This window comes from Melopsittacus undulatus, chromosome 1, assembly GCF_012275295.1.
Source record: "Melopsittacus undulatus isolate bMelUnd1 chromosome 1, bMelUnd1.mat.Z, whole genome shotgun sequence".
Taxonomy (NCBI): Eukaryota; Metazoa; Chordata; class Aves; order Psittaciformes; family Psittaculidae; genus Melopsittacus; species Melopsittacus undulatus.
Window position 1 is genome coordinate 113,730,139 of NC_047527.1, and position 18,994 is coordinate 113,749,132.

General features: G+C 37.9%; 1 protein-coding gene across 4 annotated transcripts in view; it reads right to left on the reverse strand.

The window, feature by feature from the left end:
* WAC (WW domain containing adaptor with coiled-coil) overlaps positions 1 to 18,994 on the reverse strand; it is a 59,009-nt gene that overhangs the window by 21,297 nt on the left and 18,718 nt on the right. For all 4 annotated transcript variants that reach the window (XM_013129996.3, XM_005152998.4, XM_031052397.2 and 1 more), the window contains 4 exons: positions 12,264 to 12,370; positions 11,638 to 11,753; positions 11,033 to 11,145; positions 9,244 to 9,552 (listed from right to left, as the gene is read on the reverse strand). In XM_013129996.3, coding sequence (XP_012985450.1) covers positions 9,244 to 9,552; positions 11,033 to 11,145; positions 11,638 to 11,753; positions 12,264 to 12,370 — 645 coding nt within the window. The remainder of the gene's footprint in view (positions 1 to 9,243; positions 9,553 to 11,032; positions 11,146 to 11,637; positions 11,754 to 12,263; positions 12,371 to 18,994) is intronic.

The window sequence follows — 18,994 nt, forward strand, 5'->3', positions numbered from 1 at the left end:
AAAGGGACAAGAAATGTTTATCAGTAACATGTGACTAGAACAGATGATTACATATTAACCCCCCCCCCTTAAAAAAGTCATTAGTAGTGGTCTTTGTTATAGAAGTATAACATACTATGGTGTTTAGAGTAAACTTAGGACAACTGCAATTCAAGACACATGAAGCAAAGAAGAATCTTATCATACCAAACATGCTAAGTTTAAACTTGGTCCGAATAAAGACAAGTTATACAAAAGTAAAGGAACTGGGCACAATGGAGCATGTTAGTACTTACATAGACAAGTCTCCCAGCCTACAGTTTTGAGAACCTTACAAAAAAAATAATTCCAAACAGAAACAAAGCCCCCTCATTTCAAAACAAACAAACAAACAAAAAAACAAACAAGAAAAAAAACCCAAACCAAACCCCAAGCAACAGCCAGCTTAAAAACAGTTAAAAACGTATTTAATGTAGTTAGGATTGTCTCTGCAGTTAGACTGAGTTATTTTAAGTGAAGAAGCAACTTATTACTGTATTATTAATTTACATAAGCAATACCCGAGCTTCAAACCACACCATCATACCAAACACCTAGAAGTATTTTCTACCCATGCTGCAGTTTTGAACAGAAAATTAACTTAATCAAAGACAAACTCAAGCTAACAATGCAGTGAAGAGAAACCTTAAGACCAGTTCAGTTCTGGGTTTTTACTCATTTCTTGAATAAAAGGACTCAAAATATGTCATACAAAACCAGTGAGTTCCAAGAGGTCTGCAAAACTGTTCTAGCTTGGATAAGTTTCCCTGCTATAAGCATACAAACTGAATTATATAACAAAATACAGTCCAGTTTTCTTTAGACAATATGGAGACACTAATCTGCAGCTGTATTACTGCGGACAGTATCACAGAATCATAGAATAGTTAGGGTTGGAAAGGACCTCAAGATCATCTAGTTCCAACCCCCCTGCCATGGGCAGGGACACCTCACACTAAACCAGGTCACCCAAGGCTCTGTCCCACCTGGCCTTGAACACTGCCAGGGATGGAGCATTCACTACCTCCCTGGGCAACCTAACAGTAAAGAATTTCTTCCTTATATCCAATCTAAACTTCCCCTGTTTAAGTTTCAACCCGTTACCCCTTGTCCTATTCACTGCAGTCCCTAATAAAGAGTTCCTCCCCAGAAACCCTGTAAGCCCCCTTCAAATACTGGAAGGCTGCTATGAGGTCTCCATGCAGCCTTCTCTTCTCCAGCTTGAACAGCCCCAACTTTCTCAGCCTGTCTTCATATGGGAGGTGCTCCAGTCCCCTGATCATCCTTGTGGCCCTCCTCTGGACTTGTTCCAACAGTTCCATGTCCTTTTGATGTTGAGGGCACCAGAACTGCACACAATACTCCAAGTGAGGTCTCACGAGAGCAGAGTAGAGGGGCAGGATCACCTCCTTTGACCTGCTGGTCATGCTCCTTTTGATGCAGCCCAGGATACGGTTGGCTTTCTGGGCTGCGAGCGCACACTGAATCTGGCTCATGTTCATTTTCTCATTGACCAACACCCCCAAGTCTTTCTCCACAAGGCTGCTCTGAATCTCTTCTCTGCCCAACCTGTAGCTGTGCCTGGGATTGCTCCCACCCAGGTCTAGGACCTTGCATTTGGCATGGTTAAACTTCATGAGGTTGGCATCAGCCCACCTCACAAGTGTGTCAAGGTCCCTCTGGATGGCATTCCTTCCCTCCAGCGTATCAACCGAACCACACAGCTTGGTGTCATCGGCAAACTTGCTGAGGGCGCACTCAATCCCACTGTCCATGTCACCAGCAAAGAAGTTGAACAGGACAGGTCCCAACATTGATCCCTGAGGGACACCACTCGTTACTGGTCTCCAGCTGGACATTGAACCATTGACACAACTCTTTGCATGCGGCCATCCAGCCAGTTCTTTATCCACTGAGTGGTCCACCTATCAAATTGATGTCTCTCCAATTTAGAGATGCTTTGTGGGACAGTGTCGACTGCTTTGCACAAGTCCAGGTAGATGACAGCAACTGCTCTCCTCCTGTCCATCAGTTCTGTAGCCCCATCATAGAAGGCCATGGAATTGGTCAGGCAGGATTTTCCCCTAGTGAAGCCATGCTGGCTGTCACCAAGCACCTTGTTGTTTTTCATGTACCTTAGCATGCCTCCCAGGAGAATCTGCTCTATTTTAAGTATGTGTTAAAATGTATTGGTGAAAGATATTTTTTGTATGATCACCCAGATTAAACACCTAGAGAAAATTCTGTGAAAAAAGGACAGTGTTTAATGCTAACATTCCAATCTTTTGAGATGGTTAACATTACAAAGCTAACAGTCCAAATGTTGAATACATCTCTATGATTATGACTACTACCATCATGACTATCCGTATGCACATCATATTTTAGTTCTTATTTAACATTATAGAAGATATGGAGAACAATGAATGCCCAAGAGCACCACTGCACTTCAGAAATTAAATTATTCATAGTGAAATAAAGGGTATAAACCTGTTTCTGACAGAAAAAAAAGAAGTAAAAAAATACTAGTGGAAGTAAAAAAAGTATTTCCTGTTTGTATTAAGTAGCCTGAATGCATATTTTCTTCTCTATATGGGAAACTCCTTTGTGATGAAAACAAACATGTTAAGAAAACAAGAGACTACAAGTTAGTTCTATATAATTACAACTTTCATTACACATTAATTTAAAGCACCCTATCTTACTCCATGGCTCCCAGACTGGACATTTGATTTCACAGAAATAAGTCCACGAAATAGTGCCTATAAAACAAAGCTTCTAAATATTTACACATCTATTTTTTTGTATAACACAAATGTTTAAAACTGTTTAATTCATGACCATAGAAAGAACTTGCTAGTTTCATCTTTAAAGTTAACACTAGTCAAAACTCCTCAAGATGAAATGATGTCTTTCAAAAACCCTCAGTTATCACTTACCAGGATGTAAGCATTTCTCCTGCTGTTTAACAAACAGAAATAGAAATTTCTAATTCCCTTCTCTTCCCTAACTCCCCTTTTCTGATCTATTTTCACAGACCATTTCACTGTATGTTTTGTCACAGTTAAATTTACTTTTAAAAATTTAAATACAATTTCATAGTTTCTACAACATTAGGATACTAAAAAGCTGAGAATTATACAGCCCTGTAATTTTTAAATGCCTTTGAAGCCTCAGCCATCATGAAACAGTCAGAATGAACACAGCATACTGAGAAAAGTTACATATCTTTACAAATCTAAGCTCTTTAGCTTTCTAACTCCAACACACTGGTCTGTATGCCTTTGCCAACACAAGTTCATGTTCCTTAACAAGCTAGCTACAGTATTATTGCAAAATAAGGCTTTGGATTACACAGCAGTCATTCATAAACCTAATCTGAACCATTAATACATCAAGCAGGGCGATTTTTGAATGTACAACTGGAATCTTACAAAAAGAAAATTAAAATTACAGGGCAACTCTGCAGCATCCTCACTGCCAACACCAGTTACCATACAAATGCTATGCAAGTGACTCTTAAACCTCACATAAAATTTCAGTTATTATCATGAAAGTCCCATGGAAAGCTTTTGTAATAATTTTTTAAAATAATATTAAAACCAAAAGGAGAACATTCCACTGCTGAAAACTTTGTGAATTAAAAATAATGTTTTAGTTCTTCCTCAAAAAAAAAATGGAAAATTTACCATTTTGTAAACTATTTTTTGTGATTTTGAAAACTACCTTGCACCATAGGCTAAGCACATTAAAGTTTCAACTTCTGGAGCTTTTAAGAAAACTTCTAAAAAAAAAAAATCCGTCCACTTTGTTGCAATAATAAGCAAATACTGTATGCTTTCTCTGACAAGCATGTAAACAAGCAACATATAAAATTACAATATAGAACTAAGCACATTTCTGGACTGCCAACTTTAATCATATGGGAAAAAAAAAATGAGCAAGAAAAAGCCATCCAAAAAGTAATCAGATGGCAAACAAAAACCTAGATGTGGAGATTAACTTAATGAGGGGGTTTGGAACTGGATGATCTTAAGGTCCTTTCCAACCCTAACCCATTCTCTGATTCTGTGATTCTATAACTATTAATTGGCTTTACATTATAATAGAGCAGGAAAAAACCTGTTTATAATGAAAATAATTTTTGAAGACAACAATGATTACGATAGGGCTTTCTATTCATTACCTGTTCTGCTGGAGTTTGACCTGCAATCACATCTTTCAGACAGAAGAGAGAGAAGCCTGAGTTATCAGTCAGTATTCTATGACCAGAAGCTTTATGACAAAGATGTGTCTTCGCTGCAGGTTTTGCGAAGAGGTATCAGAACTGAAACAAACTGGAGGGTAGCGGTTGCTCAAGAAATAAGTCACAAAAGAAATGTTACATTCCGTATTTCCTAGCAGTGTGGAATTTTTAATTATAAGGCCAAGTAATCCTTTCAGAAAAAATACCACAGATCATTTTCTGCAGTCATGCCACAATGTTCTTCAATTACAACCTAGACAGAAGGTAGCAAACGCTTAGTTTCTCAGAGTCTGAGGCAGTATATGAAAGTGCTGTTGAATCTTGCCATCACCAATCTCTGCCCCTTCTGACAAGAACCTTTGCTTCCTAGCTGGTCCACTAATGAATGTCATTCTGAAGTGCAATTCTCAGCCTAGAATGTTACAGTGAAAATGAAGTTATTCCGACCAGGTTTAATGCAGACAGGTGAAAAACCAAGTCGTTTGACTGTTCTGCTTTTCTGTTTCAACAATGGGCTCTTGACACCGACACTCCTGCACCTCTTGTGCCTCAGTCATCCTGTTCTACCTGCTGGAGTCCTTTCAGTACCTGTTCCCACTGCTCCCTTCTCACGCATGGTGTGCTGAATTATTCGGACATGTCAGCGGGACAGAGAACACGGGGAAAGGGGAAGAACAAAAAAAAATGCATTTTTTGTGCACTTACTTCCTTCACAGTCCTTCTGACAACTAAAATACTAGTACTCCCTATGCAATGAGTAGCTTCAAAATGCTGCTATATACAGCCTGCTCGTATTTTTTCACATATATGGACAGCTGAGTTAGAAAAGAAAAATCTTTGTTGAAATAATGACACGGAAATCACCCATTACTGTGGACTGGATTAGTCTAACTTATCAGTGTGGCCCTTTGAGTATTCTAACAGCTATTCCTACTGATGGACTTTTTTATGCCATCTAAAAACCAACACATTCAAAGTCCTTCAGAATCAACAATATATTACTCAATCACTTGGATTGTGAGCTTGAATTGCATCTCTGCTCTGCCAGCAAGTCATGCATGTGTACTCTCACTGAGTGCTCTCTGTGGGAGGAAAACTGCATTACAAAATTTTCAGAAATTCAGTGCCTTATTGCCCCATAACCTTCACCTCTGCTAGCTATGCTGATTAAATAACCGCTGCCTACAACAGCTAACTGAACTGCCTGATTTACTGTTGATGATTAAGAATCTCAACACATTAATCTGTGCCTAAGTACCTTAAGTGTACAGTCACCAACTAAATTCTCTGAGCAGTGACAATCATTTATCTTTTTTACATAGTTCAGTTCTGACCTACTATGGGTCTTAAGCCAAACTAAAACAGATAAATATTTCAAAGCAGTGCATTTTGCAAACATATTCAGCCAAATAAAACTATGGCAACAACAGTAACTGGGTTCTCAAATACGCTCAATTTATCTATAATAAAAAAAAAATCCTTATTTTTCTCATTTGGATTACTCCAGTCTTAAACTAAATTTTCATATTTCCTCTGCTGCCAAAATAAATGTAACGGCAATGCTGAGCAAATAAGTAAGTATGAAGTACTGGAAGAAACCTGTAACAGCATCACTAGCGTTGGTTTTTCTAACCACTGTATGAATTGGGTAATATACTTAAAACTGCAAAACTCTACCAAAGAAGATGCAACTATACGAGGAACAATGCTAATAACTGACTACAAAAGAGCAAGTGTTACAAGAAAACCACAAGGGTGAGAAACAGATAAGGAAGAAGCTCAGCTGTCACTGACCAACTGTGTCAACATCGGGGTCACAACCCACCCAGAACTGCACCAACCAGCTTGCTTTAGAGTACTGCTGTACTAGAAAAAGAACTGCTGCCTGATGGGACTTGGGAGGAAATATGTGAGAAGTATTCTATAGACAGACACACTGTTAGGACAATACAACATTTCTTTCAGTAACTGAATTAGAAATAGGAAAATGTGATGTGCCCTACAGATAAAGCAGCCAAAAAGTAGAAAAAGCAACCCCACACTTTACCTGCATAAAGCACTCACAGTGAGCACAAACAGAAGCAGCAGATTCTGACTGGAACATTCAAACCAAAGAGTAGAGGTCAAACAGTTCCCCAGGAACTCTCCACTACTGCCAGCCATTGAGGGCAGAGGACTACTGCTAACAGCTGAGCTATAGTTCAGCCAGGGATTTTATTCAATCTCCTTGTGGGACTACAACATACTCCTGCAGCAAAAGAGATTGAGCTGAAAAAACTGTTGTTGTTTTTTGTGCCTTTTTTTTGTTGATTTGTAGTTCATAACTATTACTGCATTAAAAAATACACACTAAGAGCAGATTAAAACAGTGGTACATACATGCTGGCATAAGGCTGCCAGCAATACATTGACAAAAAGCAAGAACTCATTTAGGCAAGGACTACTGCATGTATCAGTCATTTGCACCTAACTATTTTTATAAGCAAAACCCACAGCTTTACCTCTTTTCGTAAAGAGAGAGGGATGGCACAGCTAGTGAACAGGAAAAAAAAAAACTACAGGCTGGTCGCTTTACTACTGCAAAAAAACCCTCTCAAACTGTTTTCCAATTCTATAAAGATTCCTTTAGAAAACTGTTTGAACCACATACCTCAAGACATTTTTTTTCTTTTTCATTCTGTATTACAGCTGCAAACAAATGCTTTAAAAACTGTGCACCTATGGTACTACAGGTTCACAGTCATCTCTGGAGAACGAGTAACAGAGAAAACTAAACCAGCCCAGTATACAGCACTGCTTCTTCCCCTCTTTTAAATTTAGACATGTAAAATGCTACAGAAATTTTACTGGTCAAATTTTTTTACAAATTAAAAAAAAGAAAGTCCAGCATTCACAGAAAAAGAAAGGCAACACAAGTGAATATACTCTTTGAATGATCTCTTATGATATAAGCTGCACTGGATTTTTCTGGTTCTGTGAGAGTCAAATTCAAGTGAAAACTCACATTTTCTGGAGTATTTGAAGCCTAACATTCACCTATTCTGAGTCTTCAATTACTTACTAGCCTTCTGTAATCCACCCAGTCTGAAGCTCAGTATGACATTAGCTCACAAGGAAGTGGCATGAAACACATCAATGAGATGTATTACAGGGAATCTATCCATTTAACCCATTCCTACATAGGAATACAGAAATCAAGTGATTATTTAATATGGAACCATCCATAGTAACATGGATTCCAAAGTAAGATTTATAGTGTCAAGACCACCCTGTGTGATCATTTTCACACAGGGTGTAAAAATATGTGTTCATAACCCAGACATATGTTCTCAAATGAATGTCATATGTAAGAAATAGTACAACTCCCTACCAACATTTGCAGCGGTTGTCACAATGAAAAATTCCTTCATTTGCAGTAAGATTCAGTTTGCTCAATTTAAGTGGAAGCAACTAGCAAACATATGTTGTAAAACAAGGAAAGAATATCCAGTCTAATCACACACTAAACAGGAATAAAGTACATAGCAGAGTTGAGTAATAATACCAGTTTTCTTTGAGTATATTTTGAAGATAGTAATGAAAATAGAGAATAAAAAAGGAGAGAACATCTGATGTGCATGTTTTTAAACACGGCAATGCAAAACTCATTAAATTGCAATCAAAATGTAGAAGCTAAACAGACGTGACTATGGTATTCAGTACAAGAACCATGCATCAACTAATACTTCTTGCCTTACTGTTTTGAATAGTAAAAGGCTTGCTGAAAATCTTCTGTTTCTCTGTAGTTTACAGTCAACATTCATGTACAAGGCGATGTAAAATACGCACAAAATCTCAAGAAAAACAGACAAGATTTCTTTACATGCACAATTTTCTTACATTGTAGTATTTGTCAATGTATAATATTGTTTGACTATTTTGGATGGCCATGTACACTTATCTCTGGGTAAAAGTTGAACTAATAAAGAAAACTAGAAAGCAGAGAAACAGAGTATAACACCAGTGTCAGATCAGAGTATTTTCTTGGTTTTAGCACCATACTACTCTTCCATAACTAGACAGACTCACCAGTCTCAACAGGTCAAGAATTCCACTTCCAAAAAAAAACCCACAAACCAAACCAACTAACCAAAAAAAACCCACAAAAAAAAACAAACAAAAAAAACCAAAACAGACAAGTTTATCAAGAATTACTTTCCCCCATTCCAAAGCCTCCAAACCAGAATTCTCCTACATCCAAGAACTCAGCTGTACTAAAGTATCATACTATCACTAGTAACAGACATCTTAATTCTGACAATTTTCTTGAGCTCTTCTTGCCTAAAAATGAAGTAAATCCAACTAAAACATGGGCTTTTGAAGGGTCACAAAGAATGCATGCATAGTCCTGGTCTTCAGTTTATGACTAAATGTTTCTGGTACGTATTATGCAAAAACACAAACTTCCAGCAGCTTTAGAACTGAAGATCTAGCATGTTACAAGACAGAGATCAAGAGAGAACAGCAGCTGTTACAAATGTGGAAAACTGTGTTGCTTTCTGGAAGAACTGCACTTGCATTTATTGAAGTTTGATGAACCTGACATTCTAAACAGTTCGTAACACATAATGGTCATGTGAAATTACTTTCACATGGTGCAACTACATCTATGTTAAGAACTCAAGTAACATCAAAGGTTCAAAACAACTTGAGGGAGGACAAAAATGAAAATGTCCTACTAAAATGTCTTACAATTATCATATGAAATTATAATTTGCTGAATTAGCCAGTAAAAAGCAAAGACTGCAGTGTTAATTTGAATACATAAGATATAGCAAATGTGGCTTAAGGGGAAATAAACACAAAACAATAATTGGTTCTAAGCACAAAAAAATCATCAGGGAAAAAAATTTTTGAGTTTTAGAATTAACACACTTTGAATAAGCAATGCAAATGCAATGCATCATCTTAAGTAACAGAAGGAATTTCATTATACATACCTTTTCTCTCTGTTTTCTGTGCAGGGATGGAAGATGTGGGTGTAGGCAGTTTTGATAAAGTAGATGCTCCATTAGCATCAAAGGATTTCTTTGGCTGGTGATCAGATTGTAGAGAAAATGGACTAGGAGGAACAGTGCTTGGGGTCGCAGTTGGATGAACCACGGGTTTGATGGGATGCTGTACTGGAGCAGAACTACTGTGAGTCTCTGCTCTTGGCAGTCTGTAGTCTCTGTCATTGTGCCTGCTTGTTTGAGATAAAATATTCTGTGGCAGCATACTACTGGCGTCGCTGGAATGCTTGTCTTCCACTTTTGTCAGGATTCCCCAAGTAATGTTGCAAAAAGAAAAAAAGATTAAATTAGAAACTTGCTAAGACTGCAGTGACTCTTATTAATATTGCTGCACATCAACAACTACAGATGATTAAACTGCTTATGATTAAAGAAAGTCCCAAGTAGATCAGCATCAAAAAAGGCAAAATAGGATTCTACTCGCTGACAAAATGCATTTCCTGTGACCTTTGCTTGGTTTAGAGTTCCGCTTAAACACTATGTTTTGATGGAAGGCTTTATAACCACTGTTACAGTCAAGTTAACTTTTGAAGTCTCCTAAAAAACCTAAATCAAAATCTATTACTTCCCTCTTACATTTAACATGAAGAGATAATTTGTGCCATTTTTCTTTTTGTTCATTGAAAATCCCAAACATTGAGTATAACTTAAGTTCCAAATTCTAGCCTTCAAAGAACTCCAAGTCACTCGAGTACTACTACAAAGAATTCCCTTTCTTCCCTTTCAGCTGAATTAATTCAAGACGACTATATATCAAATAAGTGACTCATCTGCACTTGTCACACAATTACAGACTTTAAAATATGCTACACAGGGAACATACCAAGCAAACACAGACTCATTCTTTTTATTGATCCTAGATTTTCACCTGTTACAAAACAAGCAGTTACTGCAATATGCATTTCTGCTTTCTGTAGCATAAAGTATGTTTAGCATATGCAGTATGTTTCAGCATACAGAAAGACAGCCTTTTATAAGTCTCTGTCTTGTCAAGTTCCAAGCAAAGGTGAGGGATGGGGGGAGGGAAATATTAGTACTTTAGCTTCTTTGCAAACATCCTGATAACTATGCTACAAATTCACCCAAACTACAAACTACAGCAGCATACAGAAACAACCTTAGTACAAGTATTTCCCTGGAAAAGAAATTGACAAAGATTAAAGGTGGGTACAATGAAAAAAAATAAAATAAATCCAATAACAGAAATTCATAGTCTATGCAAGGTTTTGTTAAGAGTATTGGCATGGTAAATACATGTTTTTAATAAAGTACAAAAGCCACTGAAAACCTTGGTATCACAGTCCATTAAATTAGTTATTTTCAGATGTGAAATCAAGGTTTTGGAAAAGACTTCTGCAGCTCTATTTTTAAGTTCAGAATACAACATTGACAGGTCTCAGTGATCATGACAGTCCAATTATACATAAACTGTGCAAGTTGTTTCACTACCTATCTATAAAGATAACTAAATTAGACAGTAAAAGCTGCAAAGAAGAGGGCCACCACTAAAAGCATTAAGCAAGTTGTGTACTAGTAAAAGCTCAAAGTTATGATAAGAAATAACATTAGTAACAGCTGTCTGTGCGCTTTGGCCTTTTTAGATAAAAGAAGTGAGAAAAACAGCTAAGGGAAGGCCTTTGTTTTGTTTTTTTTTAAGTTTGGAAAAACAGTAATGAAAACAGGGCAAGAATATATTACTGTAAAAAAAGACACATACTTCCACTGGCAAACCCACTGGCAGCTGTCGCCTGCATCACCTCTCTTCTGTAATCCCTATCTTTTGGAAAACTGTTAACTGACATTTTGCTTGCTTCTTTTTGTCTCTGCTCTCTGGAGAAAAGAAAGCACATGTTCAGAAAGAAAACACTTCGCACAGGTGAAATTACATGAGATTAATTAAACTATCCTAAGAGCCTGCAGCTACAGACTGGTGTAGGCAAACTCCAGCTGCTGCTTCCTTCACCAGCGTTTGTTGAAGCCCCAGTATAACACTTCAGCTCAGTAACACTGAGAAAGACAAAACAAAAAAAACCCAAACCCAAATGCAGTAACAACAACAAAAAATTACATAGAGAAAAAAGCCCCCTCAAAACAACAAGCAACCACCCACCCCACCAAAAAACTAAATCAACCATACTACCCTCTCCCACTCTAGATCATCAAGGGATAAAATAGGTGCCAGAGGTTCTGATAAGGGTAGGAACACAGTAGAATAGGATCAAAATCTTTTATAGCAGTAATCTATTAGATAAGCTCAACTGCTCTTAAATGACCTTAAGAATATTTGCTATTTATACAACGAAAACAGACACACACATATACCTTTCCAGCCACTCTTTTGGTTTTTCCCATTGTGAAACTTCTGTTCGGCAGTTGTAGTAGTATTTTTTGCCTGAAGAGCTGATGTGTTCAGACCAATCATCCGCAGAATCATAAGCCTTTAAAATACAAAAGGTGTTGGATAAAAAACTACTGGAAAGTTTTAATATATAAATTTAAAAGCTTTCACTATTTTAAAAACTACATGGCATGCTCGCATACACCCATATCACTGATTTCTAACATCGCTAAATGCCCACTTCATTTTGATAGGTAAAGATGTGACCACTACCACTCCTGCTTCATTCTGCAAAATCATATTGTCTTCTCTAGATTTCCCAACAAAGTTCATGGAAAATATTTCTCTCTGTATCTATTTCACTTAAATAAACAAGTGTTTTAAAATTAAAGACAGGTACCTCAAAGCTCTAATGATTCTAAATTAGAATAGTTTTACACAACATAGAAGAACTGCAGCCTGGGTTTACAGAGAGTTTAAAATACAGACTGATCCTGGAAAACTCAACAAAGCCAGAAATGTACATGCTGCCTGTTTAAGACAAAATAATGGAAATATAGCATATATGAATGGTGCGATACAGGGATGAATACCAATCACAAATACTCACTGCATCAGAAGTTTTGCTTGGATTATTGCTGGGATTAGAAGAATGTGAATTTGAACTATGAAGAGCACTGTGGTTATGTGAATTTTCTTGTGGAGAGTAACTGGTCCCTGAAGGAAAAAAGAAACACTGTTCACCATATATATTTTCAAAGAAATCAGCCACTGCACTGCATTCTAAGGAGATAGAAGGGGAAAGGAGAGGGGAGTAGAAAAGGCAAGCTGCCCACAACATGGACCACAGCATAGTTCAGATGCAGAAGTATTTCAGATGACTATATGCATATTTCCTTTTTCACACAGCATAAAGCTCACTTTGCCTTTCTAGTTACAATAATGACACGTCCCTCCACTAGTCTTAGTCTCAAACCTCATCCGGCTATGAATCAACAGGTAGCCTTTTTATTTGTTGATGACTGGAGAAGTCTTACAGTATCAATTCAGAAATTAAGATTTTCTCCTCAAGTCAGAAAGTTTAAATAGGCTTATCAACAGCCTACAGATACACAAAATCAGCATTTACAGTCACTGGAGCAACACTGTTTTCCTAACTCTTTTGACACTACCTGTAACTGGTTCTAGGTACCTATTTCTGTTTGTGCATGTAGATTAATTTTTCTGTACCTCACTCTGCAACACAGATATCAACACCTGAATAACAAAAGCAGCATTTCCCAGGCCACCACCTGCTTCTGGCCTCCCTTAAAACTGCTTCTCAAGGTTTCCTCCTACATCATGACAATCCTTGAACAGAAAAGAACAGCTGGGAAATGAGAAGGGAGAATTCTCAACACCTATTGCATCTACATTTGTGCCTAAGCTCATCATCAGGTAAGCCTTAACAGCTCTAATTACAATTAAGCAAGGCCATCCATTAAACTCTTCCCAACCTCATTTTAAATTTCCTGCTTAAAGACCTTTCATTCCTCAAAAATTTCTAAGCAAGTAAAAACTCTTCCATTATTCTTCATATGATTTCCTCTTTCTATGTTTTCAATGTTCACATAAATCACACCAAACTAAGAAAAATCTTTTTCTTGCATGTCATGGAAAAACCTAGATATTCCAAATACAGCACTCTCTCTGCCTACTGAGAATTTCTAAATACCATGAGATAGTACATTAGATATCATTAGCTCCACATACCATATAGTGATCTAAATATGAAGTCAAAATGCTCTGCAGATGGCAAAGACTATCTTATGAGCAACTACAACAAAGAACAGGATCTTTGGTAATGGACTGATAGGCGTGAATGAATGGAGACATTTCAAATATATATATATGTATATATGTGTATATGTATGTATTTTTATGTCTTCTGAGAGCCATATATGCAGAAAATGATTACTAAATGATATAGCGTGGTGCAGAATGGGAGAGAGAACACAAAGAGCCTTCTGACTAGATGAGAGTTGGCAAAACTACCAGCTCAAAACTTCTTCCTCTGCACCTTTAACCCTGAAAGTTAGAAAAACAGTCCATCACAAAAGTGAAGAGATATACCATGACTGATCTGTTTAGTACCCTAAAAAAGTTGAAGGCTGATTTGCACACACATGAGTTATTGCAACCTGAATCATCAGCAGCTGTGAACCTCTTTCTACACTACTGTGGGTAAAACTATGTCATTATCTTTAAAGATCTGGGGAGGATGGGAGAAAAAAAAAGGTCTTGTCCTCAAATACAGCCTGCAAGACAATTAGTCCTACACCAAAAGTACCCTACATGCTCAGAGACAGATGAAACGACTTATCCATGGGGGTAACTTAAGCTTACCAAAAGCAATACTCACATCACATGTTTATGATGCAAATAAGTGACAACAAGATGACATGACTTTACATGTTATGTTAGTAAATTCCAGAATTTAGACGATGATATACATTTAAAAAAGCCATTTAGTTTCCCATAATGTATGCAAGAAGTATACCATAATTACAAGCCTGTACTCCTCAGTAAGACACATGAGTCTTGGTTGCTTGTCTTTATTTACTATACCCTCCCCCAAACTCTACTGAGACTGTAAATTCTTTTTTCATGTATTTCTGCTTAATGCACACATATTAGCTCATTTCTCATTCTGTAAGGTAAAATAATCTCCTTTTTAAAGGAAAAAACAAGACGAAAATCTACCAGATGGCCTGTTTGAACAGTTTTGTTATTAGTCACTTCAAAACTTCACAACACCGATGTAGTTAATTTACTGCAAAGCCATACCATTGGTCCAGTAAAATTACACTTTGTTCAGAGTACTCAAGACACAGTTGGGGTTTTTTAAATACCACAGTGGCATTTTACAAACATGAATAACAGCCAACAATACATGCATTAAGTCAACAAAATTCTTTAAAGCAAATTCTATACATACCATAAGCAAACCCTTCACTAAGCAGACTTTAGCCCCCCCCGCAGTCTAACAGCTCAGCAGCATCCCCCCACCATTTCACACTTCCCTGCAGTGCTGGTTCCCAGCCCCAGTGCTGAGTCACAAAGCACCACAGAGGAGTGAATACAGAGTGGCTGCAGCAGTCACACCCACCTACAGCTGGCCCCAGTAGTAGAAACGCCTACTTATGCAGCAGCTTCTTTATAAGGAGAACTGGGCCTCTCCACAAGGAGCTACAGTCCTCCTTAGCAGAACTCCTAGGCTGCACATTCATGGGCTTGACCTCAGTCAGGGATCTTGCCCTACCCGAGCTCCCCTCAACTGCATAAAAACTGCTCACGGCTGCTCCAGCAGTACCACTTGCCTCGGGTTGCCAGGATAAGCCATGTGGGCTTTCACATGGGCCAACCAGAAATACATACCCAGTGGTGCCTAGAACAATTATACAAAGTAATTACAGGTGCAGGTTCACCCCCACACCTCCGTTTTATGCATAATATCACTTTATATAAATATCCAAACTCTAAGGGAATGAGCATGCAAAAGGGCTGCCAAGCTGATGTTTGCTGTTGGGAAATTTCCAAGACTGAAGCAGATGATCCTCTGGAGAACAAGATTTTTAGCCACTTCATACAAGTTAAGTGCTTAAAGATCATATGCAAACATCAAAATCGTATCACCAAATTAACCACATAATAAATAAAACCTTCAGTACAAGGTGGGACATACCTGCACAGCAGTCACCTAGAACTCTGATAACCCAGCCAAGCAAACACTGCCAGCTCAGACTGTCAGGAGAAGCTGCTAGAGATCTTTAAAAGGTCACCAAGTTAAAATGGTATGCAGAGACCAATCCACAAGTGGAAGTCTATTCTAAAAGGAGAGAGTTCCTCTCATTTGTAGGCTTGCTTTCACCACTAGCAATACCTAACCCTCAGTCATTTTAAGGTGGCTGTGACTTGCTATCAGCTCTGTGTCTCCCAGCTGCATGTCTGGCAAAACAGGTCATGAGAACAGGATTGCTAAGATTAGTCCATATCCCAGAAAAAGGCCTGATATGGTAGACAGCACACTATTGTCCCTTGAGGTACTTCTCACGGTGTCCTCTCACAGATAGACAATCCTTACTAGTCCTGTTTCATTCAAGAAAGAGGGACACAAAGACTTGTTTTAAAAATGCTTATTAACATATCTTAAGACTTAGCAATTGCAAATACACACCTTCGATGCACCACAGGGAAATTCATACCATGTTATAAATGCTCCAATTCAGTTACAAAACTCCCCATGGAAATGTTTACTGCACCACCACTGGGCATGATTTTCTCAGCTTAATCATTATTTTGGAAGCAGCTGAATCTGTATAGAGCTACTCCTAACTGGAAGATGGCCAAGAAGGGCATTGACACTACAATTATATAAAGATATAGTGGTACAATCACATAAGCAAGCCTTCACTAACACTATCTCTAGTGAGGAACAGGTCATAGGACAAGGTTAAATTATCACGACTATCTTCAAGTCTTTCAAATGAAAATTATATCTTCCTCACTAAAGAATGAAAACCAGCAGAAAGCACAAGAAGCATGAATCTGGGAACCAATTCAAAAAGAGGCTGTGACTTTATGCCTACCACAGATTTCAGATTCTGCAATGCCAAGACTCACTTCAATGTTTTTGTAAGTAGTATCCAGATTCAAAGTGCTGAATCCAAGACAGTTTGAACTGCAACAAGGGTTCAACACTATGCTGGTCTTCAAAAACAAGATGTAACAGTGGGTGAAAAAAGAATATTCCTTTTTCAACACAGTCAACTTTCTCTAGTAATCATTACGTTTAATTAATCTCTCCATTAACACTTCAACTCTGTAAAATTAAGAAAAGTTGAAATTCTGTTTTAGCTAGGGATCAGATTGCCCTAATAGAACAACTGATTTCCTTCTCCCCTGCTGTCTTTCAAGAACAGGCTGAAATTCTTTGTTTTCCAAAACCTATACATCTAAGCAAGCAACTACAGGATGCATGTGCACCCAGCTAAACTAGATCTCTTTGCTACTTGATTAGAAGGGTCAAATACATTCCACACCACCCTCTGGCATTCAAGTGTGTGAGTCTAAATAAAACTTTTTGGAGTATAACATTATACAGTATTATAAAAAAATTTCAAACTCACATCTTCAAAAGGTAACTCTAAATCCAGATAAATCTACAAAAGATGATCTACAATCCAGATTAGCAAACAGTAAACAAGATAAAGCTATTTTTCATCCTCTTTGAATATACACCAAGAAATTACAGCAAATTCATACACTCCCACTTACACTCAAGATTCAAGCTAGACACAAACAGTAAAATTATAGTATTTGCCATAGTAGTGTTACACCACACAACAGTTAACTTCAGACAGTCCAACACAGAACATTTATGTTTCTTTTCCAGTCATATATCTTATTAACATCCTCACTCTCCCTTAGTCCATGATAAAAAGTGTCAGTGTGGATAATACAAACAGAAGTTCGCAAATGCTTACCAGCTGGACCAGAAGCATGAAAAATGCTCCCCAGCAGTAACAAGTGCTGTAGCTGGTACTTGAAGGCAGTCCCCCCATTCAGTCCCTCCAGAAAGATCAGGAAATTTGGGAAGAGCTCTAGGAGAGTCACATTTTCTGTGCCCAGAAACCATGTACACAAAAAGCAAGGAAGTTCATTCCACCCATTTCAACTCCATACACGCTGTTGTATGACTCCACATTCCACCTCTTAGCTAATACACAATAAATTCAGTAAACCAGACAGTACTAAAACCTGAACTTCCTTAAAAGAACAAATACTGACCAACTGAGAGACACTAATTACTTATTAACAGAGTGTCCTGGGTTCAGCTGTACCAGTTATTTTTCTCCTTCTTCATAGCTGGTGCAGTGCTGTGCTTTTGAGTTTAGTTTGAGAACAGTGCTGATAACACCAATGTTTCTTAGTTGTTGCTAAGTAATGCTTACCCTAATCAAGGGCTTTTCAGTCTCATGCTCTGCCAGTGAGGAGAGGCACAGGAAACCAGGAAGAAGCAGAGACAGGACACCTGACCCAAACTAGCCAAAAGGGTATTCCATGCCACGGCACATCATGCCCAGTATATAAACTGGGAGGAGTTACCCAAAAGGCCCAGACTGCTACTCAAGTAGCGCTGGGTATCAGTCAGCAGGTGGTGAGCAGTTGTATTCTCTCCCTTTGTTATTTCCCTTATCATTATTATTATTGGTTGTAGTAGTAGTAGTTTTGTATTGTACCTTAGTTACTGGACTGTTCATATCTCAATCTGTGGGAGTTACATTCTTTTGATTCTCCTCCTATACCCCTTGGAGGTAGGGTGGGGGTGGAGAAGAAGGGGAGGAGTGAGCAAGCAGCTGCAGGGCTCTGAGTTACCAGCTGGCCTTATAGCATAACACAGAGGAAAGAGCAAGATAGTTTTTGGTATTGAAATGGCATGGTGATAACTATTTAAGAGTTGTTTAAACAGAAAATTATAGAAACTTAATCCAAGATAAGCATAAATTGAAACCTCTGAAGTGTCTTCCAACTAACATCTTTGTTACTTCAGTGCAAATCTTTCGGCAGACCAATTTCTAAAGTTCTACATATGGGAGGAAAAAGAGTAACATAATAGGAACACAATACCCAATGTCTCAGCAGTAACTGACCAGCCTATCACGGCCATTTTTATTTGCCACGTGTAATACAACAAAACAGTTTTTCTTCAGTGCATTTTTATGTGGCCCACTGTACTGAAATAAAAACTTGCAATTTTTATAGCAGAGCAATGGCCTCAGAGAGCACACCAACTGAGCAGTAACATTTTCCAGAAATCCATAACAAAGTTGAATACACAGTGTTCTGCCAAAAGAAAGAAAATCTAACCTCAGCACTGTACTGCCCAACCACCCCATTACATATCAGTTATGCCCCCCAAAATAAATGTTTTATACCTGTTAACAAGTAGCTCTATTGAGCAAAAAATGCCCCATTTCCTCCCCTGCTCTCCTATCATACTGTGTATCCAGGACAGCAAAGTCTGTGCTGTTCTGTAATGTCTGATTCTCAGCATAATTGTCTCAACATAAAGAAGTTTTCATCTTTATCTCCAAGTTATTATTCACACAAAATTTCATGGAAATTAGTCCAAAATGTTAGCATAAACAGATCAAGAGTTGTACATACATGGAGTAAGACAAACATCTATATAAAATTTTTCTTCTAAGGTCGCAGTAAGAAAACGACACCTCAAGAAGATAAAGACAGGAGAAGTAAACAAGTGTAAGTCAAGGACTCTTATAATCTTACTAATTCAAG